The sequence below is a fragment of the Schistocerca nitens genome, chromosome 11 (genome assembly GCF_023898315.1).
Source record: "Schistocerca nitens isolate TAMUIC-IGC-003100 chromosome 11, iqSchNite1.1, whole genome shotgun sequence".
NCBI lineage: Eukaryota > Metazoa > Arthropoda > Insecta > Orthoptera > Acrididae > Schistocerca > Schistocerca nitens.
Genome location: NC_064624.1, coordinates 19,027,766 through 19,053,963, shown reverse-complemented (window position 1 = coordinate 19,053,963; position 26,198 = coordinate 19,027,766). Strand labels below are relative to the sequence as shown.

Below are 26,198 nucleotides of genomic sequence, written 5' to 3'. Positions count from 1 at the left end.
ACACATTGCAAAACATGTCCGACAGTCAAATGAATATTGAACTTAATAGGGAGGATGTTCAAGACATAATTTTACCGGATCGATTAAGACAACAACCCATATATTTAAACAGATATACAGGCGAATGGAGAGTGAGTACTACGCGACAAAACGTGACATTGACAACGTCAACTTCAGAACCAGACATCAATCAGACACGAAAAAATGACGAAACTAAGACACAGGACTCTGACATGCTCAACCAGATTCTGAAGTTACTTGGTGACCAAAACAGAAAATTTGACACTTTAGACAAAAGATTTGACGCTTTAGACGAGAAAAATGACAATTTAAAACGTGACATTGGGAAATTTGACACTAAATTCGATGAACTGACACGGGACATAAAACAAAATTTTGAAAAACAATCGAGACAAATTGCCGACTTGACAGAAACCACCAGTAGTCTTGGAAGGAAATTTACTGACTTATCAGACAAGGTTACGAGACAAGAAAAGGTATTTGTGGAATTCAGTGACGAGACAAAAACTGACTTACAACGATGTAATGAGAAATTGTTAACAGTAGTTTTTGAACAACAGAAAACCAGTACCCAAGTTGACGAATTACGACAGTCACACAATTCCGTAAAAACAAACCAAGAACACTTAGACCTGACGATTACAGACCTTTCAGACAGATTAAATGATGTAACATTGGAGCAGAAATCCTTACAGGAAAAGTTAGAAAAGCTTGAAGGCAGAGCAGATGTAGCATCTTTAAAGAATGACACAACTCTAGCAGAAAAACTTGTACATGAATGCAAATTATGTGATGATTATTTAGATGAGAAGTTTGAGACAATGACACAGATCATTTTAGATAAGACAAAGGAACAAGTAAAGGGAGAAACATATAATATTCAGAAAGAGGTACGTAAACTTAAAGAGAATGTAATACCAAGTTCGTCAGTGATACCAAAACCCATAACAGACAACCAAAACATAAATGAGAATCATAATAATGCTAGACCCAGCACACAGCTGAAAATAGAATTACCAATGAGTGATACAAATCCCAATGAACCATTTTCAATGCTACCACAAGATCAAAATTACTATCAGACATCACCAAATACTATGCACAGTTTGACACAAAATACAGGACCCATAATACCATCGGGAGTAGCTGATGAAACATTAGTACAACATGGATACTTTCAGACATTTTCATGTGATGAGAAAGACAAAGTGCATCCGATTGTTTTCATCCGCTCTTTTGATGGTATTTTCCCGAGCCATTGGTTAGAATCCGATAAAATTCTATATGTTACAAATTTGTTACGTGAAACAGCAGCTAAGTGGGGAGCAGCAATTAAAAGACGATGTTTAACATTTGAACAGTTTGAACAAGCATTTCTTGAGGAATTCTGGTCGATCACAGAACAGCAAAGTTTAAAACGAGAAGTATACAATCCAGAAATTTACAACCCGAAGAAACAGACTTTACGACAATACTTTGAACGCTACCTAGACAAAACATTATATTGGACAAAACCAGCAGATTTACCAGATGTAATTAGAACACTTAAAAGCCACTTACCATTTCCTTACCGTGATAAATTAATAGGAGTGTACGAGGACAACATAAAGAATTTTTTCAGTTATGTTGATGAGATAGATGTTGTTTACAGAGATGAGATCAGGAATTTCAATCAATTGTATCCGATCCATCCAAGCAATTCGCGTACGCACAACAGAAATGACAGAGGCTATTGGAATCCACCTCCGACACCACAACAAAACACTCAAAGAAACAATTCACACTACACTGGGACAAATCCATTCAATATTAGGAGAAACAACTCGCAGCATTGGCAAGGAAACAGTAATTATTACTATAATGGTTATCCGAACAGTAATTACAATCAGAACAATAACAGTTATATTCAAAATAACAACAACAGAAAAAGGAACCGAAATTATAGAGATCAAAGAAGAGAGGATAACAGGTACCATCCAGGATATTTTCAGAGAAACAACATCCAACAACATCCAAACATGTATTGCAGGAATAACAGTAATGACAATACCAGTTACAGTCATGGGCGAAATAATGTATGGGGAAATCACAATGGACAACCGCCACGACACATGCAATACAGCAACCCTCAATTTGTACCTAACGGAACTCCCAATGCGATGCGGGGTAATGTCAACAACCAAACAGCTGATACTTGGGTGACGCGCGACAGAAATGTAAATATTATTGAGTTGGGCAATGAACCCAACCCGCAGCAACAACCAAATTTGCCGGAAAACGAACGACGACCGAGCTAAGCGCTCGAGTTACGGTCAATAGGGAGCAGAGCGCAACGGAACCGACGATTTGTTTTCTCCGATATGATGACAGTAAGAAAATAGAAAAGGAATTATATCAGGATGTAGATTTTAATAGTACCAGTAAAACAAAGAAGATTATTCAGGCTATAACACGAGTTATGATTCGTAGTTATGAAGTGGAAGTAATGTTAGATACAGGAGCAGCAGCAAGTGTCATTTCAATGTCCTTATATAATGAACTCAAACAAATAATGAACATACAAACATTGCCAGTACAGAATTGTCACATTATAAGTGCCACCGGTAACAAATCAAAGAATGTGAAATTTCAAGTGCTAATTAACTTCACATTTTCAAATATACCACTCAATTACAGTTTTCTGGTAGTAGACAAATTAGTTATGCATTGCATATTAGGAATTGACTTTTTGAATGAATATCAAGCAATCATAGATTTAGGAAAAGGGAAATGTCATTTAACCGTAAACCAACAACAACTGACAATAGAGTTAACACAGGGTAAAAACTTAAACAGTAAACAAGGTAAATTTGAACAGTTACATTTTGTGTATCCACCAGCAATAAACATATGTGATTTAACTTTTAATGAAGCTGTATCTCAGGGAATTAAACCTAATGATTTATATGAGAAATGCACAGAATCTGAATATCTGACGAAGGAACAACAACTTGAATTACTTGAAGTTTTGCAGCAATTTGCTGAGGTATTTGTGGAGAAACCTGGAATTATTAGAGGCTATACTTATGAGATGGATGTTAAACCACACAAAACATACTGTAGAACATATTATAATATTCCTTGGTCAAAGAAACCCGCAGTTTTGAAAGAGATTGAAAAAATGGAAGTTTGGGGTATCATTGAAAGGTCACATTCACCATATTGCAGTCCGATCCTAGCAGTTAATAAAGAGGATGGTAGTGTAAGGTTAGTGCTGGATGCGGGAGAAATTAACAAAGTTATAATCCCAATCAACACACGACCTATTAATTTGGAAGAACAACTTTTAAAATTTCATAATGTACAGTATTTAACCAATATTGACCTCCGCTCATCATTTTGGCAGGTGAACCTCCATAAAAACAGTTGTAAATACAGTGCATTTCTATGTGAGGGACATAGTTATCAATTTTGTGTTCTACCCTTTGGTCTACGAGTGAGTGCTGGAGTATTTATTGAAGCCTTAGATGCTGTTCTTGGACCACAATTGTTATCGCAAATCACAGTTTATGTTGACAACCTTGTCATTGCCACCACTACTTGGGAAGAACATGTAAATCTTTTGAATCAACTTCTGACTAAATATTCTGACGCAGGTGTCACTATCAATTTATCAAAGACGAAATTAGGGAGGAGAGAAATCAAATTCCTTGGTCACATCATATCAACTGAAGGCATTTATCCAGACTCAAGAAAAATTGATGCAATAAAGAATTTTCCATCCCCACAGAATCGTAAACAACTCAAAGCCTTTCTTGGTATATCTTCATTCTTCAGGAAATTTGTACCCTACCACCTTCTTAACAGTCCACATCTTCTATCTTTACTCAAAAGAAATAATATTTGGAAATGGACAGAGTTCTGTCAGACAGATTTTGAAGCGATTAAGAATGCTTTGGTTAATGCACCGTTGTTATGTCATCCTGACATGACGTCAGACTTTTGCCTAGTAACAGATGCAAGTTCCTATGGGCTCGGAGCATTTTTATTCCAAATTCATGTAGAAGATGAACAAACAGTCATCAAACCTACAAGTTTTGCTAGCCGCACGCTCACTGAATGCGAAAAGTCATATTCAGTGACCGAGTGCGAAACACTTGCCATAGTATGGGCGTTTCGCTACTTTCTATGGGGAAAACGTACTAAGCTTTATACTGATCATCAAGCTCTTTCTTTCCTGCTATCATGCAAGTTATTACATCCACGTCTTGCACGCTGGTGTGCATCACTACAAGAATATGATTTTGATATTTTATATATAGAATCCAACATTATAGCCGATGCTCTATCTCGTTTGCCACAAGGCCTACAAGAATTTTCAGATGTGACAGAACAAACATCAGATTTCAAAATTTTACTCATGTATGATGGTACATTTGCACCTTACTACAAAAACATGTGCAGGAAGTTAGCCATATTGCAGGACAATGACCCCAGGTGGATCCAGATAAAGAATAAATTACATGCAGGAACAGACCCATATCTTGAAAAATATTACACATTACACAAAGAAGTATTATTTCACTGACGAAACCCTGAATCACAGCATTGGTGTGTTTGCTTACCTGAAGCTCATGTTGATGATTTTATTTTATTTACACACAGAACTTGGGGACACTATGGTGTAACCAAATGTATAGATACGATTATACAATATTGCTATTTTCCAAATTTAAGGCGAAGAGTATTGAGTAATATTAGGAAATGCATCATATGTCAGAAAGCCAAATATTCTAATCGCACAAGCATGAATGAATTGCACCCAATCATACCTAAGAGGCCATTACAGCTAATTTCTTTAGATATTGCAGGACCCTATCCACAAGCACGTGGAGGAATGAAATACATCCTTGCTGTGTTAGATGTTTTCACAAAGTATTTAAAATTATATGCTTTACGTTCAGTTTCTACCACTGCTATTACCAGACGTCTATTAACAGATTATTTTGTAAGAATAGGAAAACCTGAAGTTATGATCACGGATAATGCAGCATATTTTACCAGTTTAAAATGGAAGACATTTATTGAACAACAGAATGTTAAACATATTTTAATTTCAAGATTTCACGCAGCAGGAAACCCAGTAGAAAGAACATTTCGAGAATTTGGACAGTTTATGAGAACACACACACCAGAGAAGCACACAAAATGGGTAGAATACCTAGCACCATTTGAACAAATAGTGAACAATTTAACTCACATTTCTACTGGATACACACCAACTGAATTAATTATGGATAAAACAGAAAGAAATGAATGGACAGACCCTCTACCTAAATTTACAGCAACAACAAATCATGTTAGTTTAGAAGAAAAGGTAAGACAAGCTTACACAACATTATGTGACAAAGCTATGGAAAGAAAGCAGAAACATGACAGTGGTGTCAGGAAAGCACAAACATTTCAAGTTGATGAGTTAGTTTTACTAAGAACACATCCTAAACCCACAAAACTGAAACATTTAAACAGGAAATGGCAGATCTTATACTCTGGACCATACCGAATTGCAAATATTCCACACCCTGGCCGTTATTCATTAGAATATCCATTAACACATAAACCCAGAGGTCTACATCCACACAGACATTTGAAAAAATACATACAGTAAAATGTTAGCTAATGAGAAGAAGATAATTAATATGATATACAGTTATGATGAGCCTACATTTAAGTTATACAGATACTTACAACCTAATGAATGCAGGTAAGTCTAGAAAGCAATGTGAACCATCCAATAGCTAATAAGATATTTGGTTATAAGAGGAGTTGCTATTGAGGCATATACACATTAGAGGAGGCATATACACATTAGAGGAGGCAGAGAACTGAACAGAATTATTTTCTTTAGGCGGCATGTGATAATAGTAATGTTGATATGAGTGATGTGAGTGACCGAATGAGATGAGTGAATGTAATTTTACTTTAATAAGAGGACAAATAGTAATACGGAGAGAGGTAAATGGTATATAAGATGAGAAAATGGTATTATTATTATTATTGTTGTTGTTGTTGTTGTTGTTGTAGTAAAAAGTAAGTGGTGATGAATAAGAGGAATATATATATATATATATATATATATATATATATATATATATATATATATATATATATATATATATATATATGAATATAACAGAGGGAAACATTCCACGTGGAAAAAATATATCTAAAAAGAAAGATGATGAGACTTACCAAACAAAAGCGCTGGCAGGTCGATAGACACACAAACAAACACAAATATACACACAAAATTCAAGCTTTCGCAACAAACTGTTGCCTCATCAGGAAAGAGGGAAGGAGAGGGAAAGACGAAAGGATGTGGGTTTTAAGGGAGAGGGTAAGGAGTCATTCCAATCCCGGGAGCGGAAAGACTTACCTTAGGGGGAAAAAAGGACAGGTATACACTCGCACACACACACATATCCATCCACACATACAGACACAAGCAGACATATTTAAAGACAAAGAGTTTGGGCAGAGATGTCAGTCGAGGTGGGCTGTATGTGTGGATGGATATGTGTGTGTGTGCGAGTGTATACCTGTCCTTTTTTCCCCCTAAGGTAAGTCTTTCCGCTCCCGGGATTGGAATGACTCCTTACCCTCTCCCTTAAAACCCACATCCTTTCGTCTTTCCCTCTCCTTCCCTCTTTCCTGATGAGGCAACAGTTTGTTGCGAAAGCTTGAATTTTGTGTGTATATTTGTGTTTGTTTGTGTGTCTATCGACCTGCCAGCGCTTTTGTTTGGTAAGTCTCATCATCTTTCTTTTTAGATATATATATATATATATATATATATATATATATATATATATATATATATATATATATATATATATAATGCTGAGGAATAAGTATATGTTATTTTGTGAAGAATGAATAATGGATAGGTGAGAATGTTATGAGTAATTGAGAATATGTTGAGAGGAAAGAAACTAGATTTGAACGCTATATCACATGTACTCATGGAATACAGAATGAAAGTAGTGGAAAGAATATTATTTATTGAAAGATTGGTATGCCTGAGATAATAACTTATGTGGTGTCTTATATATTCTTATAACTAAAGGTGAAAGTATAGATTTATGTGGAAAGAATTATTTACAGCAGCCACTGTTGGAAATATACCAGAAGATTTAAATCTATAACACTTTAACACTAATCTAATGGGAACTTGTAATGAAATTTTTGTAGTTATGTAGGCTTGACACTTCAGATTGGAAGAATTATTTAAGAGAACATATTTAGCAGTCATCTAATGACATAATTAAAGCTCGTCTACTGAACTGAACTAATGCACCATTAAATAGAAAGGAGAATAAGGAGAAAACAAAACGTCAGTCCTCTGTTGCGGCTCATACTCTCATCCCTCCCTTAGAAAAATTTATACATGTTGATGAAATATTGGACATTATATAATTCGTGATTATCTGACAGTATGGAGAGACATACACAAATATTTATTTATGAATAGAATTTTACAGGTACCACAAGGTAAATACAGAATGGATATACAGCATGGAACGCAGCAGCAATTATCTAAGAAGATTTATTTATTTATTAAGTAAAACATTTATTTATATTGCTTGATACTCATGAAAGGAAGGAGATGAACTACACAAACTTTATAGGAACATGATTGACTTGAACTAGATATATATATATATATACACTTACCACATTGATGTACATACTTGTAGGATCCTAAGATATTTAGAGGGGCACCACTCTTAGAAACGGTAATAGAGGGGTACCACTCTTAGAAACAGCAATAGTGGGGACATCACACTTATAAACGGTATTAGGTATAGGAACTTTTACGTTATATTAAGTTAACATGTATTTTATTTATCATATTTTATTTTGTGTAATCCATTGTAGGGGATGACTTTACTAGTATTTATGTAGTAGTCAGCAACCATCCCATGAACCTATCCTCCTACAGAGGGCTGTCTTGAAGCTTGAAATATGTGTAAATTTTATTCCAGGAGGCAAGATGAATTTTAAGTTGAATATTCTGGCGAGTTGCCACAATTATCTTCAAATGTTGTATTAAAAAAAAAGGGAGCTAACAAATAAAATGTATATTTCCATCTGAATGTAATGTAATTCACATGTCAGCACAATGATATTGAATGTAACGTAAAAAATTGACTACATTTTTCATTTAATTCTGTATATGTACTACATGACAACAATGTATCTCATGTAATGATTAATTGTAAATATTTGTATATTTATGTACTTACTATATCAAGAAATGTATTTTAAGGAGATGTTAATGAGCTGCAAAGGACTTGTGCATGTAGCACATGATTCATATAAATGGAACTGAAAATGCAAAGAATAAACCAACGTGATGGAACACTGGTCAAGAAATATTTACGTAGTGTCAATATGCTTTGAAGTGTATGGTGTTGTGGAAGCCGGCAGGTCTTCAGGTTGGTGTAAAAGACAAGCTCATCACCTGTCGTAGGCAGTGAGGTGTTTCCTGTGCCCTCATTGACCATTTATATCCCGGAAGACGCCACCAACATTCGACTGCTGGAGATCACAATTTCGTGTTGACACATTGAACAAACTTTGGATTTTTCTTCAAGTCACACGCAAGAGATCCAGGCAGTACACACACACACACACACACACACACACACACACACACACACACACACACACACACACAGAATCCGATACTACGTTTAAAGACATCGGAGCAATATAATAGAAACATTTATTGTTCGAAAGACGTGTATTTTTCCGCGATGTGTTGAATGTGCTTTTGGTGAAAATTAAAATTACATTACAAAGCGATGTTTCAATAGCTAATGAGGAGAAGATAATAAAAAGGTAACCTTTCTACAATTCATCGAATATCTAGATTCCAAGATTGGAAAGCTAATATAGCTTCACTGCGAACAGCAATGTTTGTTGTAAAGCTGTATTAGTAATTTCATTCTCAGCATAAAAAAATGTAGTGACTGTTTTCTTCAAAAAACAGCAATGTAGTCACATAAGTATTAAACTATCATTAGCAGATTAACAGTGGCTATCTAGTGCAACTTCAGAGACAGCGCCTTTTTTTTTCAAAGTAGCAGCTTCCTTCCTAATTTACTTGATTAACTTTAACAGGCATAACTGTGAGTAGCATTATGAATTGCAATGGTAGTTTACTGTTAATACAGTACACACAATACATTTCTATGATTTATTTGTGTTTTGTTAATGTATATCTTGGCTCTTTATACATACACGAACATTCTCCTTCTTGACACAATTCACAGAACAGTACGAATGAAAAAAAGAACACAGTTCAATAAAAAGTACTAGCTACTGAAGTATAATGTCACAAGCTTTTCAGCATAATGTATTGTTAATGTGTAAAAGACTGAAATCAAGCAATGAGATGGTATTTCAAGAAGAAGAACATTAATTCCACAACAGCAGCTGTTTTCCACTGTTTGATTTCAATAATGATCCAACTATGACACACACCTCTCACTTGCTACAGTAGCGTCAAGCACTCTTCATTTTAATAATCTTTATTTTCATTACTGTCAACATAAATCACCATCTCCAAACACAACACTTGGATGGCATTAAAATTAAGTTCCAATAAGCAAGGAAATAACTTAAGACCTGCCGAAAAATTGAAACACATATCAATTCTAGACAGGTATTTCGAATTAAAGCCAAATGAAGAAATATGTCAAACATGTGAATCAGAATATAGCATGCACGGATTTCACAAGTCAATGACAAAACTGTTTTTACTCCTTTTTCCTACAAAATGGTTTAATCTAATGAATCACTATTAGAATTTAGTTTTTTTCTATCACAAATATATACATGGAAACACCTCTCCATTTAATATGAATTGTGTGTTCATTTCCTTATATTCCCTACAGCACTTCTCTTTAAAGCATCTAACATTGTTTTCGTCTAGCAAACTCCCGTTGTACACATCAGCGATGTGACCAAAAGTAGACTATCATCAGATTAGCATTAAAGCAACCCAGATATAACCTAAAGACCACTCTGAAGTCTTAATGAAAACACTTACTGACAACACAAAAATTTTCAGAGGAGGGGGGGGGGGGGGGAGGAGAAATTAAAGTGTCTGTTTAAACAAATGAATCTTTTGAGGCTCATCAAACAGTCAACTTCATCTTTTCCTGCATTTTTGCTATAACACATATATAACATGATCCTTTTTGCTGCCCAAACATTTAATAAACACCTCTTTCAATAACACAGGCACTACTGAACCCACCCCACACAACCACTCTGTACAGCTATATTCTGCCAACTGAATTGTTTGTATCTAAAATAGCAAATGAAATATACATCATTAAAATCACAAAAAATACATTTTAAAGTATAGTCTTAACTGGAAAAATATGGTAGCTGAGACCAATTTTCATATTAGAACTCATAAGAAGCCACAAAAGATCATGCAAAAAAATTGCAAAGACCATTTTATTCCCAGGCCAATCAGCTCAAATATGAGCTTCAGTGTTTACTTTCAGCTCCACCCCTACTGCATGGAATTATCACAAGAACATTTAATTTTACAGGCATTACTGCTACACTACTGCCCCACTATCAGAGCTGTATCCAGGAAATAAACCTGTCACTCAAGAATGGACACAAAAAACCATCATAACATAGCCGGCAAATTAACGTTCAACTATACAATTACTTGACCAAATATTCCATTGCTATATTCACGAATACCAAAGCCCAAAATTAATACACCATAGTGTGATTGTACATTTTGAATCGTCTATGGCAAAAGTCTGCAGCTCGGCGACTAGTGGCTAGCATTGTTGCCTCTGGATCACAGGGTCCTGGGTTCGATTCCCGGCCAAGTTGAGGATTTTCTCTGCCTGGGGACTGGGTGTTTGTGTTGTTATCATCATCGTTTGAAACATTGGCTAGATTGGATTGAGTAAAAATTTTGACAAAGTTGAGTGCCCCACAAACTAAACATCACTATGGCAAATGTTTTGGCATTACCGAAGCATCCGATTCCACCAGTCTGCCTTGCTCCATGACGTCATCAATATGGCAGAAACGGCTACTCCCAACTTATACAAAATGACGACAATGACATTACTGCAGATACGACAACAAATGCAAACAAAAATAAAAATGACAGGTTAACACTGCACTCCAAAAATAAAATGAAACTAACAAGGCAACTGTGGAAAATTTGGAGTTTAGGGCGGGGAAAAGCCATATATACAACAATTAAAAAAACCACCACTCCATCCAAAAACAAATAATATCCAAAAACAATTTAACTGACAGCATTCCACTACACCAACAAAACCACAGGAATCAGACATTTTTCCTTGTCCTATATAGCTCAACCACTTCTTCGATACCACAAAACAAACACACACAACTCCGAAAAGTGGAACCAAACCCCCCCACAACTCAAAACATGAAACGCGCCATATTCAGTGCATCAATTAAGACACAACTGACCTACCATTAATATACAACATGCAACATCACAAAACACACACACACACACACACACACACACACACACACACACACACACACACACACACAAAAAACCCACGTTACCGCACCACCTACCTAAATCAAAACCACACAGCACAATGACAACCAAAACTCAAATAAACACAATACCTCAAGTTAAACTCAGCACATCCACATCCATCACCAGGGGACACCATCAAATACAACAACACAACATCTACAAACACAACCAACTCACAAATTCCATACCGTAATGACGTCACACACCACACCATTATATCATAGGTCAAAGCAGATGAGTGGAATCGGATGCGTCTGTTGATCCAACGTTTTACAGTAAAATTTCTCTATCAGGTAATTTCTGTACAAAACACATCACATGATTGCATCATGTATGAAAACCACACATATCGAAGGCTATGTAAATATATTGTATACAATAATAATAAATACAAACAAAACATGTTTCCACGTGCTATATTTTTAATAACAACTATTGACCGTCAGTTGAAATGGAATATACAACCAAACATACTAGCTACAAGAATTCAGTCAGTCTGTGTGTTATATCATTAGCGTTCTCTCATTGGTATATGACACCATCTGCCTCTTAGTTATATACTATTCCTATGCCCACTCAGTCCTTAATATGGGATCGTTATTAGTGGTTCATGGGCACAAAATATGGCCACAATATTCAAACTACAGAAGTGTTAAAAAAAGTACTAAAAAAAATCTAAGTAGGTTGCAATATTCTGTTTAGGGAGCTGGGGACTGAAAATGTGTCCTCTGAGTACATGCACAAATCAATTATGCACTTCAAGAAAACCATTACTAATTACTATACTAACAGCACTATACTACTCACATATTGAGAATAAAACTCAAAACAATATTCTCAACCAGGAATCAAAAAACACACAATGCATTGCTGAGGAAATTAAGGAGAAAACTAAAAACAATACATTTACAAAATTAGTTAATGCATACCTATTTTTCATAATACACATTATGCAGTAAAGGGGTACGTAAAAACACGAACCAGGAGATAGTAAAGATTTAAGCATCTCTTGTCAATCCGCAATATGCTTTCAGACTACAGGGCAAAAGCACATTATGGAAGAATTATATGCCCAAGGTGGAAATGTTGAAACTGCCAAATCTGCTTTTACACTCATCAAAATCTACATTCAATACAATTCAAATTTTGTATTCACATTACTTTGCTTAAGTAACCCATCACCAAACTAAAACTGCCCCTTTCCAATCAAACCTAGTTGCCAGCATAGACAAGCAAAATAAGTATTGTATTATCATTGCAATTCTCCAATGGTGACTGCACTCAAATTACACACCAAATGGCGTATTATCATCAGGTTAGGGGTTGAGGCACGTGCAAGTAGACACAATCCGTCATTCAATACCCTTAGCTTCTTTGATCTTTATTAGCTCAATATCTCCGAAATTACGAGGAAATGCTGATTCAGTTATCAAACAAATGAGAATGCAAAAGAGAACATTATATCGTGTATGGTGACTCTTAAAAGACATGTTGTTGTTGTTGTTGTGGTCTTCAGTCCTGGGACTGGTTTGATGCAGCTCTCCATGCTACTCTATCCTGTGCAAGTTTCTTCATCTCCCAGTACCTACTGCAACCTACATCCTTCTGAATCTGCTTAGTGTATTCATCTCTTGGTCTCCCTCTACGATTTTTACCCTCCACGCTGCCCTCCAATGCTAAATTTGTGATCCCTTGATGCCTCAAAACATGTCCTACCAACCGATCCCTTCTTCTAGTCAAGTTGTGCCACAAACTTCTCTTCTCCCCAATCCTATTCAATACCTCCTCATTAGTTACATGATCGACCTACCTTATCTTCAGCATTCTTCTGTAGCACCACATTTCGAAAGCTTCTATTCTCTTCTTGTCCAAACTAGTTATCGTCCATGTTTCACTTCCATACAAATATTTTCAGAAACGACTTCCTGACACTTAAATCTATACTCGATGTTAACAAATTTCTCTTCGTCAGAAACGATTTCCTTGCCATTGCCAGTCTACATTTTATATCCTCTCTAATTCGACCATCATCAGTTATTTTACTCCCTAAATAGCAAAATTCCTTTACTACTAATCTAATTCCCTCAGCATCACCCGATTTAATTTGACTACATTCCATTATCCTTGTTTTGCTTTTGTTGATGTTCATCATATATCCTCCTTTCAAGACACTGTCCATTCCATTCAACTGCTCTTCCAAGTCCTTTGCTGTCTCTGACAGAATTACAATGTCATCGGCGAACCTCAAAGTTTTTACTTCTCCATGAATTTTAATACCTACTACGAATATTTCTTTTGTTTCCTTTACTGCTTGCTCAATATACAGATTGAATAACATCGGGGACAGGCTACAACCCTGTCTCACTCCCTTCCCAACCACTGCTTCCCTTTCATGCCCCTCGACTCTTATAACTGCCATCTGGTTTCTGTACAAATTGTAAATAGCCTTTCGCTCCCTGTATTTTACCCCTGCCACCTTCAGAATTTGAGAGTATTCCAGTTAACATTGTCAAAAGCTTTCTCTATGTCTACAAATGCTAGAAACGTCGGTTTGCCTTTTCTTAATCTTTCTTCTAAGATAAGTCGTAAGGTTAGTATTGCCTCACGTGTTCCAACATTTCTACGGAATCCAAACTGATCTTCCCCGAGGTCCGCTTCTACATTTTTCCATTCGTCTGTAAAGAATTCGTTAGTATTTTGCAGCTGTGACTTATTAAACTGATAGTTCGGTAATTTTCTTATCTGTCAACACCTGCTTTCTTTGGGATTAGAATTATTATATTCTTCTTGAAGTCTGAGGGTATTTCGCCTGTCTCATACATCTTGATCACCAGATGGTAGAGTTTTGTCATGACTGGCTCTCCCAAGGCCATCAGTAGTTCTAATGGAATGTTGTCTATTCCCGGGGCCTTGTTTCGACTCAGGTCTTTCAGTGCTCTGTCAAACTCTTCACGCAGTATCTTATCTCCCATTTCGTCTTCATCTACATCCTCTTCCATTTCCATAATATTGTCCTCAAGTACATCGCCCTTGTATAAACCCTCTATATACTCCTTCCACCTTTCTGCCTTCCCTTCTTTGCTTAGAACTGGGTTGCCATCTGAGCTCTTGATATTCATACAAGTGGTTCTCTTCTCTCCAAAGGTCTCTTTAATTTTCCTGTAGGCAGTATCTATCTTACCCCTAGTGAGACAAGCCTCTACATCCTTACATTTGTCCTCTAGCCATGCCTGCTTAGCCATTTTGCACTTCCTGTCGATCTCATTTTTGAGACGTTTGTATTCCTTTTTGACTGCTTCATTTACTGCATTTTTATATTTTCTCCTTTAATCAATTAAGTTCAATATTTCTTCTGTTACCCAAGGATTTCTATTAGCCCTCGTCTTTTTACCTACTTGATCATCTGCTGCCTTCACTACTTCATCCCTCAGAGCTACCCATTCTTCTTCTACTGTATTTCTTTCCCCCATTCCTGTCAATTGTTCCCTTATGCTCTCCCTCAAACTTTCTACAACCTCTGGTTCTGTCAGTTTATCCAGGTCCCATCTCCTTAAATTCCCACCTTTTTGCAGTTTCTTCAGTTTCAGTCTGCAGTTTATAACCAATAGATTGTGGTCAGAATCCACATCTGCCCCTGGAAATGTCTTACAATTTAAAACCCGGTTCCTAAATCTCTGTCTTACCATTATATAATCTATCTGATACCTTTTAGTATCTCCAGGATTCTTCCAGGTATACAACCTTCTTTTATGACATTAAAAGACATGTGAATAAATAATGGTTACATTAATTTTTGAATTAGTTGCACTTGTTATTAATTATTCATCTGCATGTAACTAATTTGTAATATTTTTTTGTTATTATACTAAGCCGAAATCTGTATTACCACATGCAGAGCAGTAAACAACTAACGAGATACATACAACAAATTCAGTACATTAGGAGCAAACTGTGAAAGTTAACATTTTGTTTATTTGTCTTCTGTAACACTTTGAAGACTTAGTGCAACATGTTTCGATGCGTAAATGCAACAGATGCCTTTCCATTTCATAGTCTACTGTGAATACAATTTTTACATCAATTTATATTTCTATGGTATGAAAATCGACTGGCCACGTCCATAACTTTGCAGATGGAATCACACTGCATTTGACAATAATATGCAAAACATTTGCATGAATCACATTCAAGTAGGCCGGAGGTTCATCATCGTAACGGTACACTGTTTCCCTATAGCTGACTTCAGTTCTGATGGTAAACCTAAAATTAGGTCTTACATAAATCGCTTCACATGTAACCAAATGAACTGAGCGATTAAAATGAAGTGCCGAAGCAGGTAAAATGGTTTTATCCCCCAAAGAAGTCAAAAAAGGGTGATACATATAAAGTGATAATTTGAGCTGTTATCTGCGTATTTTTGACTGTTATATACAACAAAATAAATACAGGCACTTTCTTAACTCTGAACATACCATACACCCACAAGAAGTTCTCCAAACCTGCTCTCGGGAACATAAGCATACGCACCCACATTTTTTTCCCTATTATAACATTACGTCAAAAATGGCAGCCACATACTGCTTACGCCTATATTTAAACATAAACAATTCACAGTTGTAACTGAAGATCTCGTGGAACCATGTAAACACCAAAGATTAACTAAAAATCAAAACATGTCGTATTGTATGTTGAGAGATGTTACGGTTTACCAACATCTCACAACACTTGGCTACAAACTTCCCGTTACATATCATCATTTTCATTAAATGAGTGACAGGATTCTCTCGAATAATTTTTATTGCTATACTTTTTATGTCTACAAATTGTGTATTTTCAATGAACAGTGGCCCTGAAATGGCTTTTAAACATTATGTGTGAAAATTAGAATTTCGGTGTTGGTATGATTAGTCAAACAATTGCTAGATAAACGTATTTTACGCCTCACAGGTAATGAGTTAGAAATTAGGGACTAGAATTTACAAATAAGAATGATGTCAGCACAAAAAATATATTTAGGACGAAGTTTTATTTTGGTCGATTTGGAATCGTGCAGCTGTTTGGTAATCACTTGTGACGTTATGCTGTGTACGACGCAATTGTATTGATTTATTGTTATTTTACGGGGTGTACTGGAATATGATGTTTTCCCACATTTAAGTGTTAGTGATTCAATCGCTTCTGAGGGCTTTGATTATGATTTGGCTCAGAGAGTAAATTTTGCTTGTTATTGTTTCAGGTTATGTTTATCACAACAAATTACTGAGCGCGATTTTCGATGAGTTTATACATAGTGTGTACGTATACTGTACATCAATTATGAATAACGCAATGTTAACGTAACAGCATTGCCCCGTGTTAAATACATGCTATTTTTGCCCCATCTGATTGGTTTGTACATGTATGTTTCACGACTCGATTAAAGAAACTACCCCGATTGAACCAGTTTCTGTGTCCTGTAATCTCTTGTGAAAGTCATTGTTAAATATCTTATGATGGATGAGAAAAGATGGACAATGAAGTTCTCACATTCACTGTATTGGTGTGGTTATGTTGAGTCACACGTTGAATGTAATGTAATAATGTTTGAGGGGATGACCAGGGAAAAGAAACGTTGCTCTGATCCGAGGTATTACTCTTCCAGACTGTAACATGAGCAGTTGTATCATGTTCTTCCCTACGTCTGATTCAAGTGCCCACAGTTTTTACGTTACTTCAGTGATCAGTTAGGTTGGTGTGAAATAAAATGCTGTAGAATCCATTCAATCCGAAACATTTGCAGGCCAAGGGAAGTGTTCGATTCCATCCATATGATTTGATCATAACTTTTTGTCTCTTTTCCGACCATTAAAAAAAAAAAAAAAAAACATGGCAACTATCATACCCAACGCAAACCAAAAAATGCATATCCTTAAAAAAAAAATCTAAATAACTCACTGGCTAAACAGCACATTGTTCCAACAACGAAATGAGGGTCAATGGAAGCGTACGACCCACCCGGCTGTTTTGACATGTGACGTAAGGTGTTGTGGTGTGTGATATGACAGTGCAGAGTTTAGTTTATGAGTTGGTTGTGTTTGTAGATGTTGTCTTGTTGCTGTTGGTAGTGTCCTCTGGTGGTGAGTATGTGTATGGTTCAAGTGTTATGTGATGTATTGGGTTCATTTGAACATTGTTGGTCACAGTATTTTGGATTGCCTGTGATTGAAGAACTGAAATTTGTTTCAGTGAGTTATCCTTTTTTTTTGTTTCATTTTTTATTTTTATTTTTTTAAATACATGACTGCGGTCTTGATAGGTGTTGTTGGTTTGCTGTTTGTCATGCAGTAATGTGTTTTATATATATATATATATATATATATATATATATATATATATTTTTTTTTTTTTTTTTTTTTTTTTTTTTTTTTTGTTAGGCATGGATATGACAGTTTGAGGTTGCATGCGGAGATGGGGGAGGACATGATGTCCTTCATAAAATTTCTTCTGATGTTTGGACTCCTGGCGGCAATTGTCAAGTGCAGTGTGTGTAGGGAGAACATGATGTTGGTGACAGTTCCGGCATCTCGGACCAGGGACTGTTATATGTGTCGGTGCCGAAGGGATATCCACTGGTGCTCCATTAGATGCGGTTCCTGGTTCGAAAAGTCTAGGTTGGCCAGGAGAGGGATTATTTTGATGACTTATTGTTTTGGTTATAGATCATCTATCAGTTTTTTCGCGCATGAGACTGGAGTGAATGAGAGGACGATTTTAGATTGGTTTTCTTTTCGTAGGGAAGTGTGTTCAGAATATGTGAAGTATAGATATAAGTTGGGTGGGCCGGGGGTGCCCATCATGATAGGTGAATCGCAGTTTCGAAAGAGAAAGTATGGGAGGTGTAAGTCCCTGGTTGGTTTATGGGTGTGGGGGACTGTTATTTTGGGGGGTGGTTATGTGGATTGTGTTTTCAGGGTTTTGGAGGGGCGTGCAAAGAGGGAACTGGTGGGGTTAACGGAAGAGTATATAAGGGAGGAGAGTACTATAGTGTCAGTTGCTTTTTTGTCACATGGGGGCTTGGGGAAGGGGGGTTATGATCATTTAGTTGTAAATCTTAGTTTAAAGTTCAAAAATTATGAACCTGGGGTGTGTACTAATACTATAGAGGGGTTTTGGGGGATAGTTAAATCAGTCATAGGGAGAGACAATAGGCACTCTTCTAACTTGCAATCTCATTTAGATAGTATTGCTGGCAGAAGTGTCCCGAGGGAGTATTTCATTTCTTGCGTTTTTTTTTTCCCCGAGGGCGGTTAGTAAACTGTACAGGCCAAGGGTGGTTAGTTGAGGGGTTTTTGTATGCGGTGGTGGTGAAAGGGGGGGGGGGAGGTTGTGGGTAATGTGGTGGATTGAGTTTGGGGGGGGGGTAGTTTTATGATTAAGTTGCAGAAAATCTCTTTTGTTGCAGTTGTTTTTAAGTTGTAGTGTGTGATTCAGTTTCATTTATTTTGTGGTATTTAGTTGTTGGCGGATTTTTGTTTCTGGGGGGAGGGTGAAGGTTGGTGGGGGTTGAGCTTGATGTTGATGTTGATGTTGGAATTGGTAGGTTGTGGGTGGATGGGAGTTTTTTTCAGCTGGGTTTTGTGTGTGTGTGGGGGGGGGAGGAGGAGGAGGAGGAGGAGGAGGAGGCTGTGGCTGTGGCTGTGGCTGTGGCGGTGGCTGTGGCTGTGGCTGTGGCTATGTTTGTGGTGCAGTGGCTAGCCTAGTGTGTAGTGCTGGAATTTGTTTGTGATGAGTAGATGTCTTTTTGGGTCTATTATTCGTGAATTGTGATGTTTTGTGGGATTTATCAAGTGTTGGGGATTCGGTTTTATTTATGACAGGTGTAGGTGTGGTTGATCTATACAGCTTACGGCAATTATCTGATTCCAATTTTTGTAGTTGTGGATGCATTTTGGTATCATGAGTCGGTTGACCTATATAGGTGAAGGAAAATGTTCAATTTCTATGTTTGTCGTCGTAGCTGTATGTGTTTTGGTATCGTCAGTTGTAGTTGACCTGTGTAGGTCAAGGGTAGTGTCTGAGTCTAATCTTTGTTGTTTTAATTGTCGGTTTTATAGTACCGATAGTTGCGGTCTGATTCAAATTTTTGTAGCTTGGTTTTTATTTTGTAGTATCAAGAATTGCGATTGAGATAGGTGAAGGGAAGTGACCGGTTTTTGTGGGTGTAGTGGAATGTGTGAATTTTATGTTGTTTTTTCTGTTGCTTTTTGTGTGTTTTGGGATCTTGGTGTGTGGTTTTATATGTTAATATTTAGTTTGTGCCCACACACAACCCCCAGTTTCCCATGCTTGGCCCCCTTGTTTGATTATATTTTTCGAGTGAGATGTTTTTGTCCTTTTTGTATGTATTTTTGTGTTTGTTGTTGTGTTTATTTACTCGCGTCATAGACACCATATTGGAGACGTTGAGAATTGTTGTTTCCACCATATTGATGATGTCATGGGTCAGAGCAGATGGTTGGAATTGGATGCTTCCGTTTTTATTCCCTAGGGATAATAGGGAAATGTTTAAAAGTTAAACACTCCGGGTTTGTCTGGGTGATGATATGACGACAACGACCATAAGGTTTTTTCAAGGTTTTGGCTTGATTGCTGACTACATGAGATGTCATGTGTAAAGAGATTAAGTAGTTGACTAGAATCCTGGCATCTTGGACCAGATGCCAGTATTTGTGGCAGTTTGGCGGTCTAATTGACACAAGACCTGGCACGAGAGATCTAGATTGGTCATCAGGGAGATTGTTTTACTTACGTATTATTTTCATTATCATTCATTTTTACACTTTTTTAGTGTGTTTGCAAAGTGAGTTGGATGGTTTTCTTTTTGTAGTGAAGTTAGTACTGGGTATGTTAACTATAGGGGAATGATGTTGATTGAGGAGGGGGGGGGGGTGAGTAATTGGCAGTGGAGATTTTGTATAAGTGTAGTGGAACATGTTTGTGGTCAGTTCAGGAAGAGCTGCTAGGTAATGGTAATTTTCACTGGCAAAAGGCATTACATGTAGATGTGGATTTTATATCAGAGCTTAACAGATGTTAATCTTATGAATGTGTAGTTAGAAGAAAGTTACGTCACCAGTTTGGTAAGAGATCTGATATTAAATGTTGTTTATTATCAAGAGTCAGCTGTATAGTGAAAATATAAGTTGCTACTTATTGCAAAGATGATACATTAAGTTGCAAATAGGCACAACAAAAAGGCACTTACACAGTACCTAGCAGGCTGATGAAGGATTTTTCTGTAAGCTAATATGGAAGTGTCTTTTAGTTGTGCCTGTCTGCAAGTTAATGTGACATCTTCTTGGTAAGTAGCAATCTATCTTTTCCAACCTGGAGTTCCGATTATAAGATTCAACTGTTTGTGAGTACTGTGTGTGGATTGCAGTGTGCATGTTTTTCTTTAGTGAAAGTATAAAGAGTTCAACGTGGTGCACTGGACTGTGAATGGCTATGAAGAAAGTCTCAAACAACTCTGTTAAAGTGCATATTAAATTGTACGAGGAAGAAGTGATTCAAAGGCTGGTGACCAGAATACATTTTCATTTTGTCCTTGTCTGTCTGTATGTAAGTAATACTACAAAGAAATTGTAGAATGATACATCAGTTTTCAGATTCAGGATGTAATGTGCAGCATATATGATTAAGAAGTACAAATTCTATTCTGCTCCTGACTTTATTAAGTACATGATTATAAGCGTCTTGGCTTCAGTTCAAGTGCATTGAGGTATTCCCAAAATAAATAAATAAGCAAGCATTGAGCTAGTGGAAGACTGCAAGCTCGATTGTAAACTTTTTTCTTTGTCTGTGAAACAGGTTGACTACAGCAAATGGTTTTCTTTGGTAAATGCACTGTAATCTATTAACTGCTTCAATGGAGCATCTTATTGCAGTTAGAATTTATGTTGAAGAGCAAGATGTGTGTCCTGTATTGCTTACAACATGGTAGTATATCACAAGCCAGTGTTAAAAACGCCAGTTTAAGTGATCTCTTTCAACAGCATGAGATTTTGATGTTCTTTCATTTTGATGCTATGTATTAAACTCTTCGTAACGTGAAGTTTACAATTCATTGGTTGTCTTTCGGTTTTTGGAGTCTCTTCATAATCTATGATAAATTTATTTCTGTTGTTGATTCCTTTTTTCTCTTCCAGAGGTGTATTACTGCTGTCATGGGTGACACGAAAACTGTTTGGCTTGAAAAAGAAGAAATTGATGAGGTATGTACTGAGCCAGATTCCATGGTTACTTACTTCCTTTGCCGCTGTTTCATTAATTTCTGTAGGCAGTATACTATGTGAATAAACACAGTTCTTGACATGTTGCTCGAAACATGAATAATGCACTTTAATGTATTAGTGAGATTGAAGGGAGACATTGAAGAAATTCAGAGGCCGGCTGGTAGATTTGTTACAAGTAGATCTGATCAATATGCGAGTACTCCGAAGATGTTTTGTGATCTCAAATGGGAATCCCATGAGAAGAGGAGGTAGTTCTTTTTGCTAACACTATTGAGAAAATTTAGAAAACTGGCATTTGAAGCTGACTGCCAAATGATTCTGCTGTCACCTACATACATATCACATATGGACCACTTGGATAAATAAGAGAAATTGGAGCTCATATGGAGGCTTATAGAAGGCTGTTTTTCCCTCATTCTATTTGCGAGTGGAACAGGAAAGGAATTGACTAGTGGTGGTACAAGGTACTCCATCATGTACTGTAAGGTGGCTTGTGGTTTATCTATGTATATGTAGGTTCAGTTTAATAAAAAAGTATCTAGTTGTGTGTCAGTGTTAAACACAACATTTCACAACAGTACATAAAATATAGCTTGTGTTTGGTGTAAACGTCATGTGGGGTGGAGAAGAGGGTTTAAATTTAATGTTTAATAAATTTGCTTTTTTTCTTAATGCACTATTCAGTACCCTTGATGGTACTTTCTCTTAGAAGTGGGTTCTTCTTTTGTTAAATGTTAACAAAACAATGAAGAAGACTTTATAGTGAAGATTGCAATATTGTGATTAAATTTAAAAATACAACATGCAGGTGGTGCATTATGAGCTTGTACACAGAAGAAGGAGTGGGAATTGTGATGTCTTTCGTAATAGTAAATGTTTGTTGATGGTTTAAAATAATTTTGTGGAAATAAGTTTGAAGGAGAGACATTTACTGTGATTGCTAGAGTGAGAAGTAAATTTCGTAGTAATTCTTACGTTAACAAATTTCTTTGAGTTTGTAATCACAACTCCAGTAGAAGCAACAACACTAAAGTTCAATTTCAGACAAAATTCGTTTCTGTTTGCATGCAGTCGGATAGTGCATAATTAATTTCTGTGTTGACGGGAATACCGAGAGCAACACATTGAATATTGACATTTTTGTTCTTTGTACAAATAATAAGACTGCATGTACATGATACTTGAAATTTGACATAATGAAACCATTTGGTGGGTGGCCAGATATCAACAGGCAAACACCCATTGTGCTGTTAATATTCTTATAACACAGCTGCTCAATGTTGACAGGACGAACCCAGTCATACCAACCACTTGTAAATACACTGTACTTGCTACAAATGTTTGTTTGGCACCCTTCTTGGGGCCCAGCTAAGGAAGTACTGTGACAACAGCGGTGCATCAGTTACATTTAAATATTAATAAAAGTACTTCATTATATTTTATACAAAGTAGGTGATCAGTTTGGTATGAATCTGAAAATTAACTAAACGTACGAAATTTTCAGAATGAGATTTTCACTCTGCAGCGGAGTGTGCGCTGATATGAAACTTCCTGGCAGGTTGAAACTGTGTGCCCGACCACCTTTGCCTTTCGCGGGCAAGTGCTCTACCAACTGAGCTACCGAAGCACGACTCACGCCCGGTACTCACAGCTTTACTTCTGCCAGTACCTCAGAATTCTGGAAACATCCCCCAGGCTGTGGCTAAGCCATGTCTCCGCAATATCCTTTCTTTCAGGAGTGCGAGGTTCGCAGGAGAGCTTCTGTAAAGTTTGGAAGGAAGGAGACGAGGTACTGGCAGAAGTAAATCTGTGAGTACCGGGCGTGAGTCGTGTGAGTTGGGTCTCACACGATTGCTGTTTCCGGAATCCATGTTGATTCCTACAGAGGAGATTCAGGGTTTCCAGAAATGACATGATACGCATGCAAAAAACATGTTCTAAAATTCTACAACAGATTCATGTCAGAGATATAGGAGTTTTGCGCATCTGCTCGATGACGCTTCTTGAAAACTGGGACTACCTGTGCTCTTTTCCAATCATTTGGAACCTTCTGTTCCTCTAGACTTGCAGCACACAGCTGTTACAAGGAGGGGCAAGTTCTTTCACGTAGTCTGTATTGAATCGAATTGGTATCCCATCAGGTCCAGTGGACTTTCCTCTGTTGAGTGATTTCAGTTGCTTTTCTATTCCTTGGACAATTATTTCGATGTCAGCCATTTTTTTGTAAGTGCGAGGATTTAGAGAAGAAACTGCAGTGCGGTCTTCCTCTGTGAAACAGCTTTGGAAAAAGGTGTTTAGTGTTTCAGCTTTACGCGTGTCATCCTCTGTTTCATTGCCATCATCATCCCAGGGTGTCTGGATATGCTGTTTCGATCCACTTACTGATTTAACGTACGATCAGAACTTCCTAGGATTTTCTGTCAAGTCGGTACATAGAATTTTACTTTCTAATTCACTGAACGCCTCATGCATAGCCCTTCTTATGCTAACTTTGACATCGTTCAGCTTCTGTTTGTCTGAAAGGTTTTGGCTGTGTTTAAACTTGCAGTGAAGCTCTCTTTTCTTTTGCAGTAGTTTCCTAACTTTGTTGTTGAGCCATGGTGGGTCTTTCCTGTCCCTCACAGTATTACGTGGCACGTACCTGTCTAAAATGCATTTTACAATTGTCTTGAACTTTTTCCATAAACACTCAACATTGTCAGTGTCTGAACAGAAATTTTCGTTTTGATCTGTTAGCTAGTCTGAAATCTGCCTCCTATTACTCTTGCTAAACAGATAAACCTTCCTCCTTTTTTTTATATTCCTATATACCTCCATATTCAGGGATGCTGCAATGGCCTTATGATCACTGATTCCCTGTTCTGCACTTACAGAGTCGAAAAGTTTGGGTCTGTTTGTTATCAGTAGGTCCAAGGTGTTATCTCCATGAGTCAATTCTCTGTTTAATTGCTCGAGGTCATTTTTGGATAATGCACTCAATATAATGTCACTCAATGCTCTGTCCCTACCACTCATCCTAAACATCTGAGTGTCCCAGTCTATATATGATAAATTGAAATCTCCACCTAAGACTATAACATGCTGAGGAAATTTATGTGAAATGTATTCCAGATTCTTCACTCAGTTGTTCTGCTACTAATGCTGCTGAGTTGGGAGGTCAGTAAAAGGAGCCAATTATTAACCTAGCTTGGTTGTTGAGTATAACCTCCACCCATAATAATTCACAGGAACTATCCACTTCTATTTCACAGGATAAACTACACATGATCATTATTCTCTCTCTCTCTCTCTCTCTCTCTCTCTCTCTCTCTCTCACACACACACACACACACACACACACACACACACACACACACACACACACACACACTCTTTCAAATTCTGAAGCTGGAAGGAGTCAAATACATGGAGCAAAAGGCTATTTACAATTTGTACAGAAAACAGATGGCAGTTATGAGAGTCAAGGGCATGCATGAAAGGGAAGCATTGGTTGGGAAGGGAGTGAGACAATGTTGTAGCCTATCCCAAATCTGTATGTTGAGCAAGCAGTAAAGGAAACAAAACAAAAATTTGAAGTAGGACTTAAATTCCATGGAGAAGAAGTAAAAACTTTGAGGTTTGCTGATGACATTGTAATTCTGTCACAGACAGCAAAGGACTTGGAAGAGCAGTTGAATGGAATGGATAGTGTCTTGAAAAGATGATATAAGATGAATATCAAGAAAAGCAAAACAAGGATAATTGAATGTATTCATATTAAATCAGGTGATGCTGAGGGAATTAGCTTAGGAAATGAGAGACTTAAGTTAGTAGATTAGGTTTGCTATTTGGGGAGCAAAATAACTGATGATGGTTGAAGTAGATAGGATATAAAATGTAGACGGGCGATGGGAAGAAAAGCGTTTCTGAAGAAGAGAAATTTGTTAACGTCAATTATAGATTTGTGTGTCATGAAGTCTTCCCTGAAAGTATTTGTGTGGAATGTAGCCATGTATGGAAGTGAAACATGGATGATAAATAGTTTAGACAAGAAGAGAATAGAAGCTTTTGAAATGTGGTGCTACAGAAGAATGCTGAAGATTGGATGGGTAGATCATGTAACTAATGAGGAGGTACTGAATAGAATTGAGAAGAAGAATTTGTGGTACAACTTGACTAGAAGAAGGGACCAGTTGGTAGGATATGTTCTGAGGAGTCAAGGGATCATCAATTTAGTATTTGAGGGAAGTGTGTAGGGTAAAAATCGTAGAGGGAGAGCAAGGCATGAATACACTAATCAGATTCAGAAGGATGTA

The 26,198-nt window shown here is 36.9% G+C and overlaps 2 protein-coding genes across 11 annotated transcripts in view; one reads left to right on the top strand and one right to left on the bottom strand.

Annotated features, from left to right (window-relative positions):
- Positions 1-16,292, bottom strand: part of LOC126213256 (zinc finger protein 253-like) — a 167,790-nt gene extending 151,498 nt beyond the window's left edge. For 4 of the 5 annotated variants that reach the window (XR_007541127.1, XM_049940907.1, XM_049940910.1 and 1 more), the window contains exon 1: positions 16,102-16,292. Coding sequence is in view for 1 of the 5 variants with exons in the window: in XM_049940909.1 (XP_049796866.1) it covers positions 16,102-16,104 (3 nt within the window). In the remaining 4 variants the exon portion in view is untranslated. Of the gene's footprint in view, positions 1-8,524; positions 8,642-16,101 lie in introns of those variants that run through there. The other variant, XM_049940908.1, reaches the window with a different exon arrangement.
- A 199-nt stretch (positions 16,293-16,491) lies between these two features.
- Positions 16,492-26,198, top strand: part of LOC126213167 (zinc finger protein 708-like) — a 151,007-nt gene continuing 141,300 nt past the window's right edge. The window contains exons 1-3 of one of the 6 annotated variants that reach the window (XM_049940791.1): positions 16,726-16,788; positions 16,866-16,923; positions 21,817-21,882. In XM_049940791.1, coding sequence (XP_049796748.1) covers positions 21,835-21,882 — 48 coding nt within the window. In that variant the 5' untranslated portion in view covers positions 16,726-16,788; positions 16,866-16,923; positions 21,817-21,834. Of the gene's footprint in view, positions 16,577-16,622; positions 16,652-16,673; positions 16,789-16,865; positions 16,924-17,051; positions 17,169-21,816; positions 21,883-26,198 lie in introns of those variants that run through there. The other 5 variants (XM_049940797.1, XM_049940789.1, XM_049940793.1 and 2 more) reach the window with 5 other exon arrangements.